This window comes from Leptopilina heterotoma, unplaced genomic scaffold (genome assembly GCF_015476425.1).
Source record: "Leptopilina heterotoma isolate Lh14 unplaced genomic scaffold, ASM1547642v1 Lhet_292, whole genome shotgun sequence".
Taxonomy (NCBI): Eukaryota; Metazoa; Arthropoda; class Insecta; order Hymenoptera; family Figitidae; genus Leptopilina; species Leptopilina heterotoma.
In genome coordinates this window covers 18,029-42,956 of record NW_025110997.1, presented here as the reverse complement: position 1 = coordinate 42,956, position 24,928 = coordinate 18,029, and the positions used below count along the sequence as shown (strand labels likewise).

The 24,928-nt window shown below is 23.5% G+C and overlaps 2 protein-coding genes across 2 annotated transcripts; both read right to left on the bottom strand.

The window, feature by feature from the left end:
* Positions 1 to 449: 449 nt before the first annotated feature.
* Positions 450 to 9,493, bottom strand: LOC122504339 (neuroligin-4, Y-linked-like). The gene is made up of 11 exons (XM_043615407.1): positions 8,638 to 9,493; positions 8,360 to 8,518; positions 5,711 to 5,908; positions 4,990 to 5,105; positions 4,677 to 4,909; positions 4,210 to 4,422; positions 3,932 to 4,070; positions 3,705 to 3,856; positions 3,495 to 3,613; positions 1,433 to 1,563; positions 450 to 1,352 (listed from the first exon to the last, which is right to left on the bottom strand). Exons 1-11 carry the CDS (start codon positions 9,026 to 9,028, stop codon positions 777 to 779), a joined length of 2,427 nt encoding a protein of 808 aa, XP_043471342.1. The 5' UTR covers positions 9,029 to 9,493; the 3' UTR covers positions 450 to 776.
* A 3,564-nt stretch (positions 9,494 to 13,057) lies between these two features.
* On the bottom strand, positions 13,058 to 23,762 carry LOC122504350 (protein stoned-B-like). The gene is given in 28 exon segments (XM_043615422.1): positions 13,058 to 13,406; positions 13,840 to 14,050; positions 16,193 to 16,303; positions 16,306 to 16,362; positions 16,365 to 16,418; positions 16,421 to 16,448; positions 16,451 to 16,510; positions 16,593 to 16,649; positions 16,651 to 16,708; positions 17,087 to 17,144; positions 17,147 to 17,197; positions 17,200 to 17,235; positions 17,238 to 17,252; positions 19,376 to 19,421; positions 19,423 to 19,466; positions 19,469 to 19,610; positions 19,885 to 19,917; positions 19,919 to 19,940; positions 19,942 to 19,972; positions 19,975 to 20,203; positions 20,205 to 20,288; positions 20,290 to 20,349; positions 20,351 to 20,383; positions 20,568 to 20,610; positions 20,612 to 20,753; positions 20,756 to 20,769; positions 22,800 to 22,913; positions 23,197 to 23,762. Coding segments are annotated over 28 exon segments (2,535 nt in total). The 3' UTR covers positions 13,058 to 13,270.
* Positions 23,763 to 24,928: the final 1,166 nt, after the last annotated feature.

The window sequence follows — 24,928 nt, the reverse complement described above, 5'->3', positions numbered from 1 at the left end:
TTATGGAAAAATAATAATTAAATACTTATTGAAAAATGAAGTTATTGATGTTTGCGAATAATTTTACAATTAACGAAATTCGTAAGTAAATGTAATAGAATGTTTTTTTTAGTATCTTAATTTTTAGAGTGAATCAGAATACTCTCATTAGAAAAGTTAAAATTTTGTCTGGAAATCAGGGAAAAGTCAGGGAAAAACAAAATTAATTTTTTGTGGCAACCCTGAAGTATTTATTTATTCTTTTTCCGATTGATGGCGCATTTGTATCACTATTTTTTTGCTATAAGTATTAGATTTTTTCTGATTTTAGATTTTAGGAAATTGCAGAGTAGAATTTAGTTTCAAGGTTCGTAAAAATGATGATTCGTGACCAAACGTAAGAAAGAAAGGTATTTTTATAGGTGTTCGAAAAAAAAGAATTCAATGGGAGAAGAAAGGTAAAAAAAAAGTTTTTGTCTTCCAAATTTTTATTTGCATAGATCGCTACACAATTTTCTTTTATTCACACTTCTATATAAAATGTAATATTATTGGAAATGCAATTACCCGAGGACGCAGAGCTCTGGCTCTTAATCACATTGTTTATCTTATAATATTGAGTTATGTAAAATTAAACTCAACTATATTATTAAAAACATATATATTTATATAGTAACGTTTATCAAATACTGTCACAAAATAGAAAATGTCTTAATGTTTTTTATGAGATTCGTCGCAATAACTTTAAATAATGAAAGTAGACAAGAAAAAGAAAGAATATATATTTTCTTTAGAAATCAAACTCTTAATTCCTCCATTATCTGTTGATAAGTGTGGGCATCCTTTTTTCTTGCAGTTGAGGTAGCCATTATCACGTTCTCCTGCTGTAAATGATTGGGACTAATGATTAAATTTTTAATCGATTTGTTTGGTTTAATATTTTTAGGTGGCGGCGGTGGTATTGGAACGTGACATGAATTATTTTGCATATTTGTCAATTCTGGTAGTGACATGTGTTTCACATAATTACGATCGGACTGTACTTTTGCCTCGAGTTCACCGCAAATATTATTTGGCATTTGGCCATTTTCTTGGAATTTCTTCTCCTCATTGTGATAGGTGTGCTTATCGCGTTGATAATAAACGCCGGCAAATATGAGGACGTTTAAAATTAATAAACTACAGCCAATTGCTATTGTTACACTTAAGGCAGTTGAATATGCCGCGAATCCATCTTCTGGTTGTGTTGTCGATTCACCGAATGCCAATTCACTTGGTATTGCGGAAGATAAATTCTCATGTTTCTCCGATGTTAATTCTAAACTTGGCGATGTTAATATTATCGGTATTTTTTGAACAATCTTCGGTGGTATCTAAAGGTTTAGAGAAGGAAATTAGAAAAGAGAATTTAAAAATGTAGACAAAATTTAGACAAATTTCTGGAATATTTTACCTGGTCCATATTTAATAAATGGTGAGATTTTGGTACATCATCCGTGCCCGGTTTGTGAAGATCGGGCACTAAATTCAACCAAAATGACAATCGATGTGCGCGATAATGATTTTTAAGTTTCGACTTTAAATCTGTGGAAATTTTAATTTTAATTAGAAAACAATCGTTTCTTTTTACCTTTTAAAAAAAGAATGTAATTTTTTGATTAAAAAAAATGCAATTTTGACTTAAAAATAAAACAGGGTTGCCACAGGTCAAGGAATTCAGGAAAAAGTAGATATTGGTCAGGGAAATTAGGGAAAAGTCAGGAATTTTTTTACCACGAATTCTACTATAAAACCTTCAATTTTTTCTATTTTTAATAATGATAATTTCTTCAATTACAATAATTTTTTTCTAAATAATTCAGTTTTTGAAGAACTACCATAAAATTATTTAATGAATAATTTTACTTCAAAATTTCAAAATTAATTTAAAAGAGTAGTTGCGTCTACAATTTTTATAAATTGATGAACTTCAAAACGTTTCAATCTGAAATTTTATAAAATTTCATATTAAATAAATTTAATTAGAAATTTTAAAGTTAACTTAAATCCTTGGAAAATTGTAATAATTCAAATTCATTTGAAATTAATTAAATTGTATAGTATATATTTAATATTAATTATTAAAAATAATGGATTTATAGAAGAATTTCACTAAATTTCACTAAAAAAGAATTGAATTTTGAAGAAGTTAAAAATAATTGCAGAAATTCAATTATTTTCAAAAGTAATAAAATTCTTCTCCGAAATTGAATTACTTTCAAAAATTTTAATGAAATTCTTAACAAAATTTCAATTAGTTTTAAATACTTTCCTCAATTCAATGATTTTCAATATATATTTTAATAAAATTTTACGAAGGAATTCAATTATTTAAAAATTTGTTAATAAAATTCTTTATGAGAATTCAATTTTGAAAAACAATAAATTATTTATTTTTGTCTTTAAATAATTTAACTCTCGTAGAATTGATTGATTGATTTAAAATTGATTAAAAAATGAATTTTAGTTAAAATTTTAAATAATAATTGAATATTAAAAGTATTATAGCGTGAATTTAATTATTTAAAATTTTGTTGATAAAATTCTTTATGAGAATTCAATTTTGAGAAACGTTCAATATAATTTTATTAAAATTCGTCGAAAGAATTCAATTATTTAAAAATTTGTTAATAAAATTCTTTATGAGAATTCAATGTTGAAAAACAATAAATTATTTATTTTTGTCTTTAAATAATTGAATTCTCGTAGAATTTTCTAATAAAAATTAATTTAAAAATGAATTTTAGTTAAAATTTTTAATAATAATTGAATATTAAAAGTACTAGAGAATAGTAATTGATTTGAAATAATGAAAATAATATTGAAGAAGTTGCAGTAACAATATTCTCTTATAATATAGAATAATGATTTTATCGGTCGGTCATTTTTAATTTTTCCAAAACATGAAAATATCGATTGCTCCGAGTCGAAGACTCGGAGTGATCGATTTCTTCATGTTTTATAAATAATAAATATCTTATAATTTTAATTTATTAAATTTTAAAAGGTTTGAATTTATAATTTTTAAAACTCCTAATTTTTGGGAAAATAATAATCATTAAATATTTATTTAAAAAAGAAGTTATTGATGTTTTCGAATAATTTCACAATTAAAGAAATTCGAAAATAAATGTATTAGAACATTTTTTTTGAGTATCTAATTTTTTAGAGTGAATCGAATTATTCTTTAAAAGTCAGGAAAAACTGAAAATTTTATCTGGAAGTCAGGGAAAAGTCAGTGAAGAAGAAAATAAAATTTTCGTGGCAATCCTGGTAATTCTTGATTAAAAATGTAATTTTACTTTAAACATATAATTTTTGATGAAAGAATTCAATTTTGATTTAAAAGATGTAATTTTTTGAATTAAAGATATTTTTTGAATTAAATATATTTTTTCAATTGAAGATATTTTTAAATTGAAAATTAAAAAACTTTTTGAATAAAAAATTATATATCTGGAAACAAATAATTTTACCTATACTGAGATATTTTTTGTGCACTGCTTCATAAGCGGTCCAGTCAATATTTTTCAATTTTGTGCGTTCTGGTCGTGAGTTTTGTGGTCCATAATCAACTGTACCCTCATTAGGATTTCTGCAAAAGTGGAAAATTAACAATTAACATAAATTATCCAAAAAGAAAATTCTGAATAGTTTAATTTTTCTTTTTGTTTTCGTTTTCTTACCCAGTTCGTGCAAAGTTCGTTAAGTACAAAATTACGCTTTCCGAAAGCGCAACCTCGGCTCGAGTGTAATTTTTCGGCCAATGTGCAAGTCCGCCAATTAATGGAGCTCCAAAAAAGTACGGCAATTCTTCACCGTGAATACAACCTTGTCTCTAAAAAAGGAAAAAATTATTTTCGTACATTTCTTCAATTTTTAAAGAAATATTTTTCTTTTTGATAATTCTCACCTGGGGATAGTCGCCAAATTTTGTTTGATAATCGAAAACGTAAAGATATGAATTCCTATGTGTTTGACTATGTAAATCGGCCGTTTTTGTTGTTGGCGCTACAACATTGGCATCGCCTAAAGCTTCCAATGTTTCATCCCTGAAATATTTGTTATTTTTTTTGTAATAATTGACTTTTATAATAATTTATTACTATTTAATTATTATTATTATTGTTTATATTTTTTTTTGTATTTGTATTATTTTTTTTTTCTTTCCAGACTTTTGCTTTTATTTACCTAATATTAACGGGATGTTGAACTGGCTTTTCCCAATCGGTGTATTCGTTGATAATAGTCGCTAAAATTTCTGTTTGATGATAGGTGTATGTATTATGAACAAATTCACGTAGCATTTTAATTCTTCTATCTGCCTCAATTCCATATTGAGCGTCATCAGCAGTCAGTGACAAATATGCCTCAGTTCTGACGACACCAACCATTAGATCATATCTGAAACAAAAAAATAATTTTTCCTAAGGTGGAAAAAAAAGATTTAAAATTTATTCTTATTTCGAGACAATAAAAAATATTATTATTATCAGAAAAGAATTTATCATTCATATTGTTAAATTGTTTTAAATTTAATAAGAAATATTGTCTTGAAATAAAAATTCTTCTTCGTAAGAGGAATGGACGTTACAAAAAGAATTCAAAATTTATTTCTACTTCAAGAAAATAAAAAAGTTGTTGAATTTTTTTCTTACCTGGAAAGTTTAGTGACTACGTCTTTTCTAAATAAAATATTGTATAAAGTATTTATTGTATCGATTTCTGAGTCCCAAGATTGATCATCTGAATCGCCTGGGGTTATCACGACTCCATCTATACTGGGTCCAAATGCAGGTGCAAATTTTAATTCTTGTATTGGAACGGAGAGTAAAGTGTCCAAGGGAACGTTTCTCAAGCACTGAAGCAGTGTTGGAGAATCTGAACCAGTCTTTGGGGAGAAAAAGAAAATTATTTCATTGTCATTTTTCTTTTTATTCTACAATAAAATTTTTTTTTGTTTCCACTAACCTCAGAGCAGTTTAAATGTTTAGAAAGATGTGTAGCGTATTTATCAGCTCCTCTTATTAGTGCCCATGGAGATAATGCACTTCCTGACATTAATACACTTCGATGGAACAATAAACCTGCAAAAATAATTTTTATACTCTAAAAATTATTTTACAAAAATTTCAAAATTAGGAAGAAAAATAATTATTTTATTCTGTTTGGAAAAAAATTAAATAATGGTTTTTTATTCTATTTGAAACAGAATTTAAGAATAATTCTAATATTCCATTTGCAACAGAATTAAAAAATAATTCTTTTATTCTGTTTGAAGCAATTTTAAAAAATAATTCTGTTATTTTATTCTATTTGTATTTTGAAAAAAGAATAATTTATTCTGTTTTATTCGAAACTATATCAAATAATATTCTCTTATTCTATTTGCAACATAATTAAAGAATAATTGTACTCTTATTGTACTTAAAAAGAAGTAAAGAAAAATTCTTTTATTTTATTTGAAGAAAACATAAAGAATAATATTTATTTAATTTGAGAAGAATACGAGAATAATATTTATTTAATTTGAAAAAAATACGAGAATAATATTTATTTAATTTGAAAAAATACGAGAATAATAATTCTTTTATTTTATTTTGTTTGCATGAAAGAATGTACGAATAATTTACGAAAATGGAAAACTGAGGATTTTATCTTTTTTAGGTTTGGCAAAATTTGCAAAGTGTACCTTCAGGAACAGCGTGACTGGTCATAAGGAAATTAACGCATGCTGCTCCGGTTCCATGACCAACTAATGTGACATTCCCTGGATCGCCACCGAAATAAACAATATTCTCGTGAACCCAATGTAAGGCAGCAATTTGATCCATGAGACCATAATTTGCTGGTGAACGTAAGTTTGAACCCATATTGACATTTAAAAATCCTGAAAATGACAAATTATTTTATTGCCAAACAAGTTAAAAGACAATTACAATTACAATTACTGTTAATTAATTATTAAGATTATTATTTGCGATTATTGCGAATAAGAAACAATGGCAGGTCTCGGATTGTGTGACTTTTTGGACTTTCTTCGACTATTTTGTAAAAAAGGAGTCTTTTTTCTACTTATTTTGATTTTCTAAATGAATTCTAAATTAACGACTAAAAAATGTTACTTTATCGACTTTTCTTTTTTAAGAAAAGTCAAATGAGTCGCAATCTAAAACTTGATTAATTTCTTAAATTGTCCTGAAAATTCTTTAAAGAAATTCAATTTTTTCATTACAATATTTATTAAAATCTAATTTTTAGAGCTTTTTCATCACATTTTTTTAAAATTCAATGAGTTTAAAAAAAAGAAAATTTAAATTTTTAAGATTTATTTTTTCAGATTTACAATCTGAAAAATTTTTAAGAAATAATCTATTTTTGTATTTGTAATTAAAATTCTTTATAAACTTGTTCATTTTTTAATATTTTCCCAAAATTCTATTAAAAAATTGAATTATTTTCAGAAAATTGAAAATTTTTAACTAAATTTCAATTTATTTGGAGATTTTTCAATTATTACAATTAAAAAATTTAACATCTTTCAAAAATTATTTTTAAATATTAAAAAAAAACTAATTTTAAAAATGTTTTTATTATAATTTTCTACAAATCAATTATTCTCAATACTTTTGGTTGTACATATTTTTAAGAATTCGTCTTAACTTACAAAAAACATAAAGAATCTAATTTACAATTATAGAAAAATTAAATTTTTTTATTTGAAATCTAGAAATACTTTTCGAAAATTGTTAAAAATAATATTAAAATAAAAAACTAATATTAATAATATTAAATGATTAAAAATAGATTATTTCTGTAGAGAAGAATTTTAGTTAAAAAATTCTAGAAAATAAAATAAAATTTCGAAAGAATTGAATTTGTAATTTTTAGAAAAAATAGTTTAATTTCAAAAGGTTTGAATTTGAAATTTTTCATATTCTAAGTCCTGTAGAAAAATGAACAGGTTTTTTTTTTTAAATATAACAAAATTATTAAAGATTTGAATAGGGAAATAAAAAATACAAATTATAAAATTTTTGTGAAAACACTGAATAAAATACTTTCTTAGTGAAGTTTATAACGTAATCAATGAATTGGAAGGAAAAATATTTTTCAGAAGCAAATTTTCCGACAGTAGTGTTTGTAAAAAATATAAAAAGTTTTTATTAACAAATTTTAAGCAGAAAAATTTGTAAACGCAAGAATTTTATTGTTTTTTGTATAGAAAATATTTTTTTTTCCTTTTCAATCTTTAATTGCAGTTGTAAACTTCACTGACGTAATAAAATAAACGACTTTATGGAATTTTTTTGTATTTTTAATCTACTAAAGCGACTTTTTTTTGAGTTTTAAAGTCGATCCGAGGCCTGCAACGGTAATTAATAAAGTAGGTCGAATTTACTAATTATTAAGTTTATTATTTGTGATAATTGCAAATAAAACAATTGTAATTAATAACGTAATTTAATTTATTACTAAAATTTGAACGAATTGAATGAATTAAATTGAATAGTCAACTAATAGTTAAGAATAGTTTATTTCTTTAGTGATTAAATAAATGTTTATTTCTTCATTAAAAAAATAAGTTCTATTGTTAGTAATTAAAGACAAAGGAATTTAATTTATTATTAAATTATGAACGAGTTGAATTGAATGAATTAAATTGAATAGTAAACGAATGGTTAACAATTATTTTATTTCTTTATTGATTAAATAAATATTTGTTTATTTCTTCATTAAAAAAATAAATATTGAGTATTAAGGAGAAACGAATTAAACTTATTTAAAAATTTTGAATTAATTGAACTGAATGAAGTAGATTAGATTATAAACTAATAGTTGACAATAATTTATTTTTTTATTGATTAAATATAAAAATAAATAAATTTTTTTTTATAAAAAATAAATATTGTTAGTAATTAAAAGACAAAAGGGTTAATTTATTATTAAATTTTGAATGAACTATATTTACTTTTTTTATTGATTAAATAAATATTTGTTTATTTTTTCATTAAAAAAATAAATATTGTTAGTAACAGACAAAAGAAATGAATTTATTATTAAATTTTGATTTCATTGAATTGAATGAACTAATTTAAATAGTAAGCTAATAGTTAACAATAATTTATTTCTTTATTGAGTTAAAAAATATTTATTTCTTGATTAAATAAATGTTTATTACTTCATTAAATGAATGTTTATTTCTTCATTAAAGAAATAAATATTGTTAGTAATTAAAGAGGAAAAAAATAAAAATTTTAATCCGGAAATTCAAAAAAACGTAGCAATTGTGTTTCAAAGCTTTTCCTTGTCATCGTTTATTTTTATCAAAACGTTTTACCTAAAACTCCTAATCTGTAGTTTATTGTGACAACAACTACACCTCCATAGCTGGCTAATACACTTCCATCATAAGGATTACCACTGCTCCATTCGTAGCTCTCTCCATGAATAAATACAATTACTGGATATCTTTTGCTAGCAATATCTCTCGAACCAGCTAAAAAAAAGTTCAAAATTTCATTTTGTTTCGAAAATAATTATTTTCAAACATTTCTTTTTTTTTTCTTTTCTCATTCACATTTCACATTCTCATTAAGAAATAAAATTTTTTCTTACCTTGCACTGGAGCGTAAATATTTAGATAAAGACAATCTTCGCTCTGATTTTTCAAATAGGGAAGAATACGTCGAAGATAATCGAGTCTTCCTTTTGGAATTTTATCCGTTAATGATGGTAATTTTTGTGGGCAAACTGGTCCAAATTCCTCGGCAACTTTAACGCCTTGCCAAATTGCACCGCTGACAGGTGGCATAAATCGAAGTGAACCAACGGGAGGCGATGCATAGGGAACACCGCGAAACACTTCAACACTTTCCATATTACGTCCAAGTGAAATAATAACACCCGATAATTCTCCATTGTTTGTTTTAACAATTCGTGAACTTAAATTTGCATTTACAAAAGTCCATAAAACGATGAATAATCCTAAATATAATGAAACGATCATTTCGATTCTTTTCCAATAGTGACAATTTTTATCCTCATTTTTTTATTCCTTTATATCGTTAGAAATAATTTTCATGTTAATACATTGTTTAATTTTATTTTTGAAAAATAATTTTCCCTAAGAATCGTATATTGTAAACTTTCGTTACATCCTTTTGTTGACGTCATAGTTTTTTTTATTCTTCTATATTTAAATATGTAGAAATGGAAATTTAGAGAAAAATTTAGCAATTATATATTTTTCATTTCTCTATTGAAAATTGATGAAGCTTCACAATCCTCGGGCGTTGCCTTTTGTTTTATTTGGGGAGATAAATTTATTTTCTTCTTTAAAAATCTATTATAGCACGTTCTTCTACGATATTATTTATATATTCTTTGAATGTAATTAACGTTCATAATTTATTTTTTTTTTCTTTATGTTTAACTCATCTAAATATTGTTTCTAAAATTTGGATATATTTATTAATTTTTAATATATATTTTATATTTTTCAACTATTTGGTTATTATTTAGAACTCATTTCTATTATTTATTTTTATAATAATTATTAACTGTTAAATCACTAAATCACGAATGTTTGAAATATTTTACTTTTTTTTAATTGAATATTTATCACATAATTTTTTAAAACAATTCCTCGTTTCTTGAAAAAGGGAAAAATGCTCTTTTCTTATAGTTATAGAGTCTATTTTTTTTTAAATTAATAATTATTGGGGAAAATTCACATTTTGATATTTTATATTCACCGAACGTATACAAGGAGAGATGAAGCGTTCTGTCATTTCGTTTAATTGTTTATTAATCACTAACATAGAACTAGCACCAGATGACATTTTTGGCGAATTTTGAATTTAAAACTCATTTTTTTAATAAGATTGTTTCAGGTGAATGTGAGAAATCGAGAGAGTGGGTACCTTTTTCAAGTTTCTTCCATATTAAAAAGGAAAAAAATGGGATTCTTGAATTTTGACTTATCAAAATGTTATACCCTTACTTTGACCCCCGATAAACTAGCGTATAAGCAAAAAGATCACGCACAAAGCTATGAGCATGCGTCATTTTACACAATCTCACATCTCAGTAAAAGGGTGGAAATACTTGGTACATGGGGTCGATAAAACAGAAGAGAGGATGTAGGTCTATCGCACACACAAAAAATTGCGTACACGAATTTCCCTCTTTTTTTGGGCTTTCGTGAGAATCCTTGAAAAATTAGTTCGAATCTTACATCTTAGATTTCACTTTTCGAAATTCTCTTCCAGCAAGATTAAGATTTCTTATTTTTCTTCTTCTTTTTCTTTTTTCTGCTTGACGAAGGTACTCGATAAAAAAGTGGATTAATTAATCACTGTATCGGAAGGGGATGAGATGGAATTTTTTTTTTTATATTTTATATAATGGAAAAAAGTTTTACTACACAAAAAGAAACACACAAAAACACAAAAAACGCTAAAAAAGACAAAAAAAAAGGACAAAACAACACAAAAAATGTTAAAAAAACATCAGAAAATTCCAAAATACTCATAAAATATATTTTTATTAAAATATTTTATCTAGAATTTAATTTCCGGAAATTAAAATTAAAAGTCAGCTGAAAAATTCTATACAAATTGGGTTTAATTAAATACAAAATATTTCTATTCATATTATAAGCAGCAGAAGTAATTTAATTAATTAAAATGGAATTTAATATTTGAGTATTATAAATTTGGATAAATTTGAAATAAAGTAAAATTTTAATGAAAATTCATAATTGAAAGATTTGGATTAATATTAGATTTATAAATTTCGATTGAATAATTATAATTTCGATTGATTACATTAGTGAAACAAATATAATTCGCGTATTTTCTCTAAAGATTAATTCATAAATAATTAAAAAGCTTTCGATATAATTATTGTTTAAATATTCCCTTTAACTAATTTCGCAAAGTACGGCTTTTTTAATTACGTTTATTATTAATAACAATTTAATTATTTTCAAAAGTTTTGATAACATTTTGTATAAGAATTTAGTTATTTTCAAAAAATTAAATGATATTCTTCATAAGAAATCAATTATTTTTAATACAATTTTAAAGAAATTTCTCGAAAAGATTCAATTATTTTTTTTAAATTTACACAAAATTTTTTAAAAGAAATGAATTATTTTAATAAGTTTTGATAAAATTTTATTATAAGAATTCAATTATTTACAAAAGTTTTTATCAAATTCTTCGCAAGAATTCAATTATTTTCAAACTATTTAATAAAATTCTTCTCTAGAATTGAATTATTTTTTTATAAAGAATAAAATTCTTGGCAAGAATTCAATTATTTGTTTTGTAAGTAATAAAATTCTTCACACTAATTCAATTTATTTTAAAAATTTTACTAAAATTCTTCTCTAGAATTGAATTATTTTTTTGTAAATAATAAAATTCTTCATAGAAATTCTATTATTTTAAATACATTTTTAATAAAATTTCTCAAAAAGATTAAATTATTTTTAAAAAACTCACAAAAATTTTTCAATAGAAGTCAATATTCTCAAAAGTTCCGATAAATTTTTTTAAATCAATTCAATTAATTATTATAAAATAATTTTATAAAATAATTTTGAGTACAATTTTTATAAAATTTCTAAAAAATAGAATTGAAATAGAATTAGAAATAGAAATAAAATAGAATTTTGAAATAGAATTTCAAAATTTTAATAAAATTTTTGGAAGAATTCAATTATTTTCAAAAATTCTAATAAGTAAAATAAATAAAAAGTAGAAACTTAAATAAAAATTTAAATCACTTCCTTTGGGGAACAATTGTCGAAATAAATATATCTTCTTTGTGATGATTAAGCTTCGAGAAACCTGCAATAGCTTTTAAATAATCAATTTTTATTGTCTTTTTAAAAATATAAATAAATAAAACATATTTTTTTATTGTCAGTGTATGATGAACTTAAATGTTTCGAGTGAATTTTTAAAGAATAAAATGTAAATTTAATTATTAACATAATTCTTAACTAAATTTAGAGATTTTTCTTTGTTATTTATTTACTATTCTATTACTATTCTACTACTAATTTTACTGCTATTTTACTACCATTTCACTACTATATAGCAATATATTATTGCTATTTATTTAAATTTTCTCAACTATGATATTTTTTAAATTCTCAATTTGAAATATACATTTTGTCATAAAGCGATTTATTTTTCCATATAATTATAAAAAGTATTTTTTCAGAGATATTTCTCATTCAAATTTTAACACTTTTATTATCTTCATTGTTTTTTTTATCTATATTTTGAAAGAATAGTAATTTTCGTTAAATATAGAAATTTATATACTTTCATTAATTTTTAATCATTCTCCGAGTTTTTCATTGTCTTCCAAATGTTTTCTTGGCTTTTTTTAGCTAATTGGTTAAATTAATTGTTAATTCTACAAATTTATTGATAATTTTTCAAACTAATTGTTAATTTTTCAAACTAATTGTTAATTTTTTAAACTAATTGTTAACTTTTTAAACTAATTTGACTGACAATTGTCAGTATTCTAAAAACATTTTTTTTAATTTCAAAAACTATTCAAATTAATTAATTTTTTAAAGCAATTGTAATTTTCTAACTAATTTTCAACTTTTTTAAAACTAATTGTCAATTGTTTAAATTAATTGCCAGTGCTCTATTACATTTTCATTAATTCCGAAAAATTCACTTGACTTTAAGCGAATCATCACATTTGGAATATACCATATATATTGAATACACACAAAAAAATTGAGATTTTTGAATATACTTTAACACGCCTTTTATCTTATTTATAATTCTATTTGTTACATTGATACGATACTTCGTCTTTAACGCCCGATATAAATTTTGCCTTCGTCAATTTTTATATTTCACAAATGGAACTCTTGTACATTTTTTTTTCATTTATATATATATTTATAATCCTATATAATTTAAATAGATCAGTACAATCAATCTCAAACCATTTTTTTGCAAACACAATAGCGGAAAACCAAGCCTTTTTGTTTTTCTAAATTATCGTATAGAATAGATTCAACATTTTACATTAATTTGCAACATATATTATATATAGCTAGGTACATCTCTCTATAACTTATTTTTTTCTCATTAAACTCATTACTTTATTATACGCACTTATATTCTTCATTTTTTGTTTCTTCTCGCTAAAACAAAAAAAGGGGAAAATAAAAAGAAAAGGAAAAATAATTTTACATTTTATTGCACTATTCTGAGGAATCAGAGTCAGAATCAGCTGGTGTTGGTTCATGTGTTTCTGGTGTTGATTCGGGAATTGGTTTAGCTATCGTTGCAGTTAGATAAGCGCCCGGACCTTCACCTTTTGTGTGTTCAATACCGACCCTTTAAAATCAATAATATTAGACCGAGTTGAATATATTGACGGCGATGTTATTTGCTATTTTCATTCCATTGCTTTTGGTGGAGACATTTTCTTTAAATTCTTTCAATTTAAATAAAATTTGGAAATTTATTTAAATTGTCTGAATTTTAATAAAATTAAAAACTTATTTAAATTACTTCAATTTAAGTGAAAAATAAAATTAGAAATTTATTTAAATGAAATTACAAGATTTATTTAAATTATTTAAATTTGAATAAAATTGAAAATTTATTTAAATTATCTGAATTTAAATTTAAAAAAATGATCTAAATTTGAATAAAATTATAAATTTATTTATAAATTACTTCAATTTAAATAAATTTGTATTTCTTCTGAATTATTTTATTTTGTGAATCTGAATTATTTGTTATAATAATAATAATAATAATTTACCTGTATTCGTGTCGTGATAAATTTCGTACATATTTTTCCGGTGGATCATCACTATCATGATTTCTGAAACTAACACTTCTAGCTGTCGTGTGTGATACTTGTGTTGCTGGCATTGTAAATTCAACATAACAATACTGTGCTAAATTTGGAGGAATTTGGTCATATGACGTTAATGCTAAACGGCAAACTAATTGATGCGTTGTATAAGCTCCTGTAAAAAAAAGAAATATTTTTTGTTTTAGATTTTCTTCAATTATTCCCAAGTTCAGCATTTGTTTTCTAAATTTATCACTCATTTTTGCTCGATTAATTATTAAAATTCAGATTTGTCACAGGTCAGGAAAAATTGCAGGGAAATTGGGAAGAAGTCAAGAAAAATGAAATTGCGGTCAGGAAGTAAGGAGAATGTCCGGGAAATTTATCGAAAGTAGTGAAAAAATATCAAACATCTAGAATTACTTCGAAATTCCTGGTTTTTGGTGTTCAAACATATTTTTGAAATCCTATAGAATTTCGAATTCTTCATGAATTTTTATTAAGCAAGAAACTTTTAAATCAGAATGATTTTTAGAAGAATTTTGATTTTTCTTATTTCAGATAGGTAAATAATTAAATATATTTAAAATAATTAAATTATAAAATAACTTTCTCAATGTAATTAATAAATTATAATTAACTTAGAAAAGATTTTAGAATTAATAGCAATTTTTTAAAGATTTAATTTTCTTACAAAATGTTATTTATTACCTTTAGGAAATTAATTCTAGATTAAGTAAATGTTAATAATTGAATTTTCCAAAAGGATTTTATTGAAATTGATATTCTTAGAAATAATTGAAATTTTCCTGAAATTCTATTAAAATTAATTTTATTTTTAAAAGAATTTAATTAAAATTGACATTTTTATAAATAATTGGAATTGTTCTAAAATTCTATTAAAAATAATTGAATTTTTCAAAAGGATTTTATTGAAATTGATATTTTTAGAAAAAATGGAAATTTTCCTAAAATTCTATTTAAATTAATTGCATTTTTTAAAATAATTTAATTGAAATTGACATTTTTAGAAATAATTGAAATTTTACTAAAATTCTTTTAAAAATAATTGAATTCCTTAAAACGATTTCATTGAAATTGACATTTTTTTTAGAAATAAATGAATTTTTTAAACGAAATTTATTGAAATTGACATTTTTAGAAATAATTGGAATTGTCCTAAAATTCTATTAAAAGTCATTGAATTTTTTAAAAGTGTTTCATTAAAATTGACATTTTTTTTAGAAATAATTGAATTTTTTAAAAGAATTTAATTGAAATTGACATTTTTAGAAATAATTGAATTTTTTTAAAAGAATTTAATTGAAATTGACATTTTTAGAAATAATTGAAATTTCACTAAAATTCTTTTAAAAATAATTGAATTTCTTAATAGGATTTCATTGAAATTGACATTTTTTAGAAATAATTGAATTTTTTAAACGAATTTTATTGAAATTTTTGAAAATAATCGAGGGAAGTTAATCACAGTAATTAAATTATTTAGTAAATTTTAAGAAGATTTAAGTTTACAATTGTTTTCTAATAGAGTGAAGTTTGGAAAAATTTTATTTAAATTCTGAAGAATTAGGTTTTTGAAATTTTAAAAAAATTTTAAATTCTACGTTTTATAAAAATATAATTTAATTTTTCTGAAAAGTAATTGAAAATTTTCCAAATAATTTAAATTTTGATCCTAAATGTTTTGAATGTTTAATTAAACGAAATTTATTTATTTTTTTTGTAAATTGAATTGTTATTACAATAATTTTGCGTCACTATCAAAACAAAATTAATTTTAGTCTCTAAATGCATAATTTAAGATTCAAATATTTAATATTGCAATCGCAGTAATTGATGAAAATAATTTTCATAGAAAATTTTTCATTCATTTGAACGTTTAAAACTTATGTTGATCATGAAATTTCCTAAAATTCTATTAAAAATAATTAAAGGGTTTCAAAAGAATATTTTATTTAAATTTTTGAAAAGAATCGAGGGAAGTTCTTCACAGTAGTTTATGTAAAATTAATTATTTTTTAAATTCTTAGACACTTTTAAGATTTTAAATTAAATTTTTACTCTCCTAAAATCGTTCTGTTTTAATAATTCAACTCCCCTTTAATTTAATATATATTTTTATTTACTTTTTTTTTGAAATTAGGAAAAATCAATCTGTCGTCTGAAATCGGAAAAAGAATTCAGGGAAAAAGAGAATTAAACTTTTTTTGCAACCCTGATATTGAATTGATTATATTATTAAAAAAAATAATATTAGAAAAAAAATTTGACATGATATTAATTCACAAAATCTTACCCTGTCCTTCCTTAGGCAATCGTGGCATTCTCCATACAATAGCCTTGTGTTGATGTTCATACTTCGCTTGTCCGGAAGTAGCTTCCATAAGTTGTGGTTCAAGATTATCACAGCGCCGAGGAATCTTTCGATGCCCTTAATTTTTCCCGTTCGCCGATGAGCGGATTTACTGAACCATATCTAAAGTGTTTCTCAACTCTAAAGAGATATATCCAACATTCAGGAATGGTATTCTCACCATGACATCTTCACAGGGGGAATTTGACCCAATTTTCTCGATGTGAAACCCGGAACGAGTATATCCGCTCTTATTTCCACCTAGTTAGGAAAATTATATTCATATTTAATGGTCGTTTAAAATTTTTCCATGATCAACGAAAAATGGATTTCGATATTTTACCTTATTTCCCGTGACGCAAAAGACGCATTTTAGTTGAAGGGGTAATTCACGATTTTTTCGGTGGCCTCACTCGAAATCTTAACAGTTCAATGTAACACCCATCTGGGGGTTTGAATCTAGAAGAAAAAATTGTTAATTTTCTCCTTATTTTATTTTTAAAAATTATTTGAACATTTTTTTCTTTTTACGGAATGAAAAAAAATATTTCCTGTAGCTTGTAATTTTTTATCTAAAGGAGAATTTTTCTTTATATTTCTTTGAGGTATTTTAAAAATTTTCTCTTTTGATTTTATTATGAAAATTTAAGTTTTTTCTTTTATGCTTCGAAAGTAAAAGAAATGTTTCCTGTACATAATTTGTTATCTAAAGAAATTTTTCTTTATATTTCTTTGAGGTATTTTTAAATTTTCTCTTTTTTCTCTTATTTTGATTTTATTTCGAAAATTTAATTTTTTTCCCTTTATTCTTCGAGAATAAAAGAAAATTTGCAGTACCTTATAATTTTCGAATCTTCAAATTCATCTTGTTGACTGCAAGAGTGAAATTCGACTTTTCTAATCTTATCCATTCTTCAGTGACAACTGGAATAATATCGTGGCGACCACCACTTCTTTTCCCTGTCTTCTCATGTCATTGACACCAATTCAACGTCAGGCATTCCTGAGGAAAGAGAATTTCAATAAAAATATCTCATTTTATTCGTCAATTAAAATTAGAATTTTATTAGCAATTTAGAAATTTAAAATTTTGAATTTTTATTGTTTGCAGGCTTCGCATTCGTTAAAAAATTTTGAAAAAATAGCAAACGGGAGCTTTAAGAGTAAAAAGAAGGAGTAAAAAAGTATTTACAAAAATTAAATTTGACGACAAAAAAAAATTCATTTTAGATTTTAGATTTTACTACCTAGATAAGTGATGTTCGATTTATTTTATTATGCAAATTACAAAATTTTTTTTTTTAATTTGAATTTTTGAATATTTCAGATTCCAACATTAAAAAATTCAATTATTAACTAATTTACTAATTAATTATTCTCGTTTATTAATTTCAAAATTTTAATAAAAATTCTTCGTAAGAATTCAATTATTTTCATAAATATAAAATTTTCGGAAGAATTCAATTATTTTTATAAATATAGTAAAATTCTTCACAAGAATTGAATTATTTTCATATAATTTTAATAAAATTTCATGAAAGAATTCAATTATTTTCTAAAATTTGAATAAATCCATTGAAACAATTCAATTATTTTTTTAAATAGTAAGTCTTTGCAAACATTCAATTATTTTCAATTATTTCAAATTTTTTTTTTTCCTTCTTGGTTCCTTTGAGTTATTTAAAATCTTTTCTTCTGTAAAATTCCTTAAAAAATTCCTGAATTTTTAACAAATGTTTAATAAATTTCTTGAAAATGTTCAAATATCTTCTTTAAAACTTAAGAAATTTCAATTATAATTCCAAAATTTAATTTTTTGAAATAATTAAAAGTAATTCTGAAATTGAGTTAATCAAAAAATTCAATTATTTCTAAATTTGACTGTAAAATTTCTTTTAAAATCAATTTTTTTCAAAATTTTTAAGAAATTTCGTGTAAATATTATTATTTTCTATAAAAATTAAAAATGTTACAATTTGTTTTTATAAAAATTTAATTATGGCAATTTTTTTAATTAAAATTTTTGAAAAATTAATTACTTTCATATAATTTAAAAACTAATTTTTCAGAATTTAATTATATTTCTTTAAAGAATTCAACTATATTCAACTTTTGATTAAATTCTTCGCAAAATTTCAATTTTTTCATAAATATATAATAAATTCTTCAAAGAAATTCATTATTTTCATTAATAATAAAATTCTTCGGAGGAATTCAATTAATTTTAATTGAATTTTAATACAATTTCTGAAAGAATACAATTATTTTTAAAAATATTAATTAAATTCAATTATTTTCAAAAATATTGAAAAATTTTTCGAAATGGTTCAATTATTTTATAAATAATAAAATTTTTCAAAGGAATTCAATGATTTGGCAATACAATATTTTAAAATTGAAATATTTTAAAAAAAATGATTAAAAAAGTTAGGAAACAAAAAGTAATCAACTAACTTCAACTGCGAACAGATTACCAGAATACAACGATTATTAATATAGATAATTAAATTTTTCGAATATATATCCATTCTAAAAATATTTTTAATTAAAATTTTGTAAAATTTAATTGAAAATATTTATTATTTTCAAGTATTTTGTTACAATTTTTTGAAATCAACTTTTGAAGAATTTTAATTACAAATTCTGAAAATAATTTGAATTATATTAAAAATTTTAATAAAAAATCTTTAAATGTAAATTCAAAATGAAAATTAGTTTCTAATTTTTTTCAAATTAATATTTTTCCGTAATTTCAATTACAATATAATTCAAATACATACAGTTCCCATTATTATAAAAATTGAGTTTTGTATTAAAATTCTTAAAATTTCTAGAAGAACTTTCTGAAAATTATTTGAAATAATTGATTTAAAGATGAAGTTTAGGTTTAAAATTATGTAAAAATAATTTAATTCAGAAAGGGTTATAATTGTAATTTTTAGAAATTTTTAAAATTCATAATTTTACTCATTTTCCGTAAACTTTCTATTTTCCTGTAAAAAGAATTTTGTCAGGGAAAATAATTTTAATGTCAGTAATTGTTAGGGAAATTGATAAACTGAAAACTTATGACCACCCTGCTGTTATTGTTATTTATTTTTTTTTTGTTGCAATTTTCCTAAATACCTGAGAGAAAGCCTAAGAAAAATAGTCGAACTCGAGCTATTTGTTTTCTCTATATGGCCTTCTGAACTTTGTTCCACATAAAGTTCATCGATACTGATATTTGAACCTCTTCCATTTTATACTGCCAAGCGCGTCCCTATGTGCTGATAATCTAAAAAGAGCTTCTTTCAATTGCCGAAGAAAATTCCTTCATATCCTCATAATTATGAGATGCTATTTTAAAAAGTTGTGATATCTGTAAGGAAAATAATTTACTATTTTAATTTAATAATTTTCCTTTTTTTTTAATTTTTAATTTCAATTATTGTTGAAGAAAAAGTCGAATTTTTAAGTTTCAAAGAAAAACATTGATGTTTAGTAATCGAAAAAGAAAATATTAATGTTTAATGTTCAAAAAGGATATGTTCGGAAAAGAAAATATTGAAAATTTAATGTTCGAAAAGAAAATATTGAATATTTAATGTTCGGAAAAGAAAATTTGACGATTTTGTTTTTTTTTTTTCTTATACCTGAGGTGCATGTTCGACGGGAAGACCTAATTCTCTTCTTCAAATCACTACCAATTCCTGACGCCCTGATAATCGCCCTGAATTGCTAAGCTGCGAATTGGCTTAATTTGTTTGTTAATCTTTCAGCTTTCGTCACTTGACCGGGACGAACGCCAGGCCCTCTCCTTATAGACGATTATTGCAATTTGACAGTAAATATTTTGCCATAGTGATCAAATTGCTGGGCTCCAATTTCCGATACTGAATAGCACGGTAGTAGGGGCAATTCTTGAAATGGTCCTATCGTCCTTAGTCGGAATAGTTGAACAGCCGGATTGTCGTCCCTGATAGACGAGTCGAACGAAGATTTTCTTCCAAAATCTCTGTCCTGTTATTTTCTTCTTGTTCGGCTGACGGAGTTGCATTTTCCCAACCATCGCCTGTGTATGTCACTCTTGGAAAATCTTCCAATGGTTGACTGACGGACGTCCTCGTCAAACAGAGGCGTTGGCGGTGTCTCCTAATTTGGAAAATTTATCGTTTATTTATTATCTTCTGATTTTGCTAAAAAGGTTCCTCGCTTCTTTGTAAATTGAATTGAATTCTCAATTTGATTTTAGATTTCTTTGAATTTTAGGCACAATTATCAATTGTGATTGTGACACAGAATCAATTATTTATTAATTTGAGAGTTGAAATCTTACCTGAGAATCGGTACGTTTAATTTCAGCCTGTTCAATATTAGAACGGCGCGTAAGCTTCTTGAGCAAAACCATCAGACTTGTCGCGAAGGATTGGAAGCGCAAAGTAGCTCAGAGTACGCGGAATTTTGCGACTTTTAGGTGGAGGTGCGAGTATTGGAACTGGACCCTCTTCACCTTGTCTCAGTTCTCTCCTTCTTTAGGTCTGTTGCGAAATTTCAATTTTCAACTTCGACTACATACTTTCAAGGTTTCTATTTTTTTTTTTTCCTATTTTACTATTTTTTTAGTTTCTTCTTTCCCTCTTTTCTATTTTTCTATATTCTTTTTTTTTCTATTCCACTTTTAATTTTTTTTTACTATTTAATTAGCATCAAACGCGAGCGTGAAATTTTATAGCCCATTGTTAGGAACAAAGACTTCTTTTTTGAAATTTAATAAATTTATTATTTTTTAAAAATATATTCTTCAAAAAAACGATTATATTTTAAAACAATCTTTAAAAATGTAATAAATTAAATTTCATTTCAATATAAAATTTATTTTTAATTAAAATTTTAAAACAACCAAACTCAACTTTTTATTACCTTTTTTTTTAATTTTTTAAAAAATTATTAATTTCGGTAATTGGAATTATCTTAAAAAAATTTTAATTAATTTTTTAAAACCGCACCTAATTTTTTTTAGAACTATCTATATTAAATTAACTCAAAATTCATATTTTTTTTGTTTAAAATACAGATTTTTTAGACCCTTATGAGTTGCTCTATTTAAATTGAATTCTCACTCAAATAAAACATATTTCATATGTAAGAAACTTTTTGAAATTTAATATATTAAAAAATAATTAATATATAATAGATATTTACAATTATCGCTTTTTTTTCCAAATTTTGTTTAAATAATTAAATAAATTCTGTTATATTCCGCTTCGCTTCTAATATCACTGATTTTTTTTCCCAAATTTGAACTGAATTTCTCTTCAATTCAATTCTATATTAATTCATAAAAACGTAAATTTGATTTCGTAAATACAGTCAAATTTTTTTGTACAATTACATTACTTATTTTAAAAATTTTTACTTTGAAAATAGTTTAAATGTTCCTGAAAAATAATTTTAGAAATTAGAACGAAAATAGGAAATTTTTTCCTAAAAATTTCGTTAAATAAATATTTAATACTTCAACATTTAGTTTCCCCTCATTTTAACAAATTATTTTTTTAATGAAATTTGAGAAAATTTCCTATTTATTCATTTTTTTAAAAATTATTTCGGAAATTCAACTATTTTTAAAATAATTTAATTGATATTTTTTAAAAACCTCATTTTTCGGAATTTCTAAATATATTTTTCAAATTTCATTAATTTTTGTTTAAATTAATATTTGAATACTTATTTTTATTTAATTTGTCCACCAGGAATTAAAATTTCAAAATACTTTCAATGTAAATCCTTTTGAAATTTAATTATTTCGAAAAATTAGAACTGCAATTTTCAATTCTTCAAATATTTTTAAAATTTTAACTGAAATTCTTTTTCAAATCAATTCTATTAATACGTTGTGCGAGAATTCAATTATTTAATTATACAAAAATAAGTGATAAAATAAATGATTATTTATAAAAATTGCAACTGTAATTCTACTTAAATGGATTTTTTTAATTGAGAAAGAAAGTTCGTGGACTATTTAAGATTTTGAATAATTTTTTTAATACTTTTGAAAAATTTCCGCATTTTAGTTATTTCTCTGTTCTGTGAAAATCATGTTATTGTAAAAATTCTAATTATATTAATTTCACTAAAACAATAATTCTTTATTTACAAATTATAATTGTCTAACTTTGACATGAGAGTTTTAGCTATAAAATAATTTCGAATCAAAAAAGTCCTAACTTCTCCTGAGGGCAGAATATCTCGATTTTTATTATATTTAAATAAATAATTTTCTTTTTTTCTATTTACTTTTCTATTTTTTTCTATTTTCTTTGTTTTCTATTTTACTATTTAAATTTCTTTTCTTCATTTACTGCTTTACTATTTTTCTATTTCTTTTTTTTCTATTTTACTATTTAATTTTTTTTCTCGATTTTACTATTTTACTATTTTCTAATATTTTTTTTTTCTCTATTTTTCTGTTTTTCTATTTCCCTTTTTTACTATTTAATTTGTTCCCCTATTTTCTATTTTTTCTTTTTAGAAGACAAAAATAAATTCGGGGAGAGGCAATACATACTTGATATATACACTAAAATCGGGAGCATCGTCAGAATCTCCAGATTCGGTTCGTTTCATTGCAGCTTCTTGCGGTGGTGCTGTCATACTCAGGAAGGAATCGAATCCCCCGATTCATCAAATCCAGTGAAAGCAGCGTCTGAACTCGCAACTGTTGAATCTCCCCATACTAAAAAGTTTCCATCAAGAAGAATATTATTTTATTAGCAAAATATAAAAAATAGAAGGAGAGAAAAATAGAAAAAATAGAAGAAGAAAAAATATAAAAAAAATATCATTTTTCTTCTTCTTCTTAAATGACTTGTGACTACGTCGAGAATGGAAATAAATAGAACAGAAGAAGAAGAAGAAGAAAATAGAAAAAAGAATAGAAAGAAGAAAAAATAGAAATTACAAACCCGTCGGAAGTATCCATTCCCATTGAACACCAGAGAAAGGATCGTAAAATTGTTTCCACTTGGTTCGGCAGCTTATCAAAATTCGATGCAAACGCATCGAATGAATCGGCAGTCTCCTCCATTACATTGGGGAAATTATTTATTTCATTTGTAAAGTAACCATCATTTTTGGCGAAATCCGTTGGCGTTGTTTTAAAATCCAAATCATTTATTGCTGTTGAATCAACAGCGGGGGTAATTATTACTGGAATATCGTTTGCATTGTCACGTGTGTAAACACTTTCTATAGATGTAAAGAAAGATCCATCGCTTGTATTTGTTGGTGAAATTGCTGTAAACATTGTTGATCCCATTTCGGGAGCTCCGAAATTTGTTTTTTCAGTCACGGAAGACAAATTTGCATCTGACGATAATATATCAGATCCTGGTGACATAGATTTTTCGGTAATTACCGTTGGTAACACCTCGTTTGCGTTTAATGGTAATATCGTTTCTGATGCTAGATAATCGGGCATTGTTGATTCTGTTCCTGTCGAAAAAGAAAATGGTAATTCATTTTTATCCATTACTTGTTGATAATGTTAATTTGTAATTAGTATGATTAAATTAAACTTTTTAGGAAGTATGATTGTTCGGTTAAGTGACAGTTTCGATTAGGGGTAATTCAGTTTAATTTCAATTCGGATTTATGTCAATTCAGGATATTTGACAGTTAGAAAAATTCTCCAGCTTCTGGAAAAGTCGTAGGAATTTTCTTTAATCTTCTGGAATTTTAGAAATAATAATCTAACTTTAGTTATACTTTCTGTATTCAGGGTTTCCGCCGTTCAGGAAAATTAGGAAAAATTCAGGGAATTATGTTAATACTGGAAAATTAATTAGTATTTAATTAATTTCATTTCTTAGAAATGATTTTTGAAATTATTAAATGTCAGATTTAATTTAGTTCTATAACTCCTCCAGAAATACAATTAATTGAAACCAGAATATTAAAAATGTAATAAAATCCTATAGAATATTTTTAATATTCTGATTTCAAAAAAAATGAATTTTTGAAAGTCTTACAGAATTAAACAGAAGGTTTTAAAATTGCAATTTTGAAAATTTGAATTATTATAGAAAAACATGTACAATATGACTTTTTCACAATAATTTTAGTTTTTAATCATTTTTATTCAAAAAACGAAGGAAAATTAAGTTTTTGAAAAATTTCTATTTTGTTTAAACTTTACTTTTTAAATATATTTAATTAAATAGAAACTTTTAATTATTTGAAATTTTGGAAAATTTTAACGAAAGTAAACGAATTTTATTATTTTTAGAAAATAAATGAATTTTTCAAGAATTTTAATTTAAAAAATTGTTAAATAAGTGAATTTATGAAAGTCTCAATTAAGGAGATTCTCCGATTTTTTTAATTAAAAGAGCAACATTAAACTCTTCTAATTGTATCTAGAAACAAATAAACTTTGAACGAGTTTCGATTACAATTTTCTTACGTCAGTTCTATTGAGAAGATAAAATTTTTAATTTCAAATATATTCAATAATAATTCAAGTTTCGATGAATTTTGTCGAAATACCTACTAAAAGAAATTATATTTTTCAAAATTGCAACTTAATTATATAATTAACACAAATTTAATTAATTTTAAAGATCTCTGAATTCTCGACAATAATTACTTGAAAAATTTGCGAATTGAAATTTCGTTAAATTTTATGTAAAAGAATTT

What these genes read in the sequence shown, in the direction of transcription:
- LOC122504339 (XM_043615407.1), bottom strand. Translation starts at nt 9,028, where the DNA reads ATGATCGTTTCATTATATTTAGGATTATTCATCGTTTTATGGACTTTT. An exon ending in CAAAAAATATCTCAGTATAG is followed by an intron (nt 1,564 to 3,494) that starts GTAAAATTATTT and finishes AAATTTCCACAG; the next exon opens with ATTTAAAGTCGAAACTTAAA. An exon ending in ATTTATTAAATATGGACCAG is followed by an intron (nt 1,353 to 1,432) that starts GTAAAATATTCC and finishes CTAAACCTTTAG; the next exon opens with ATACCACCGAAGATTGTTCA.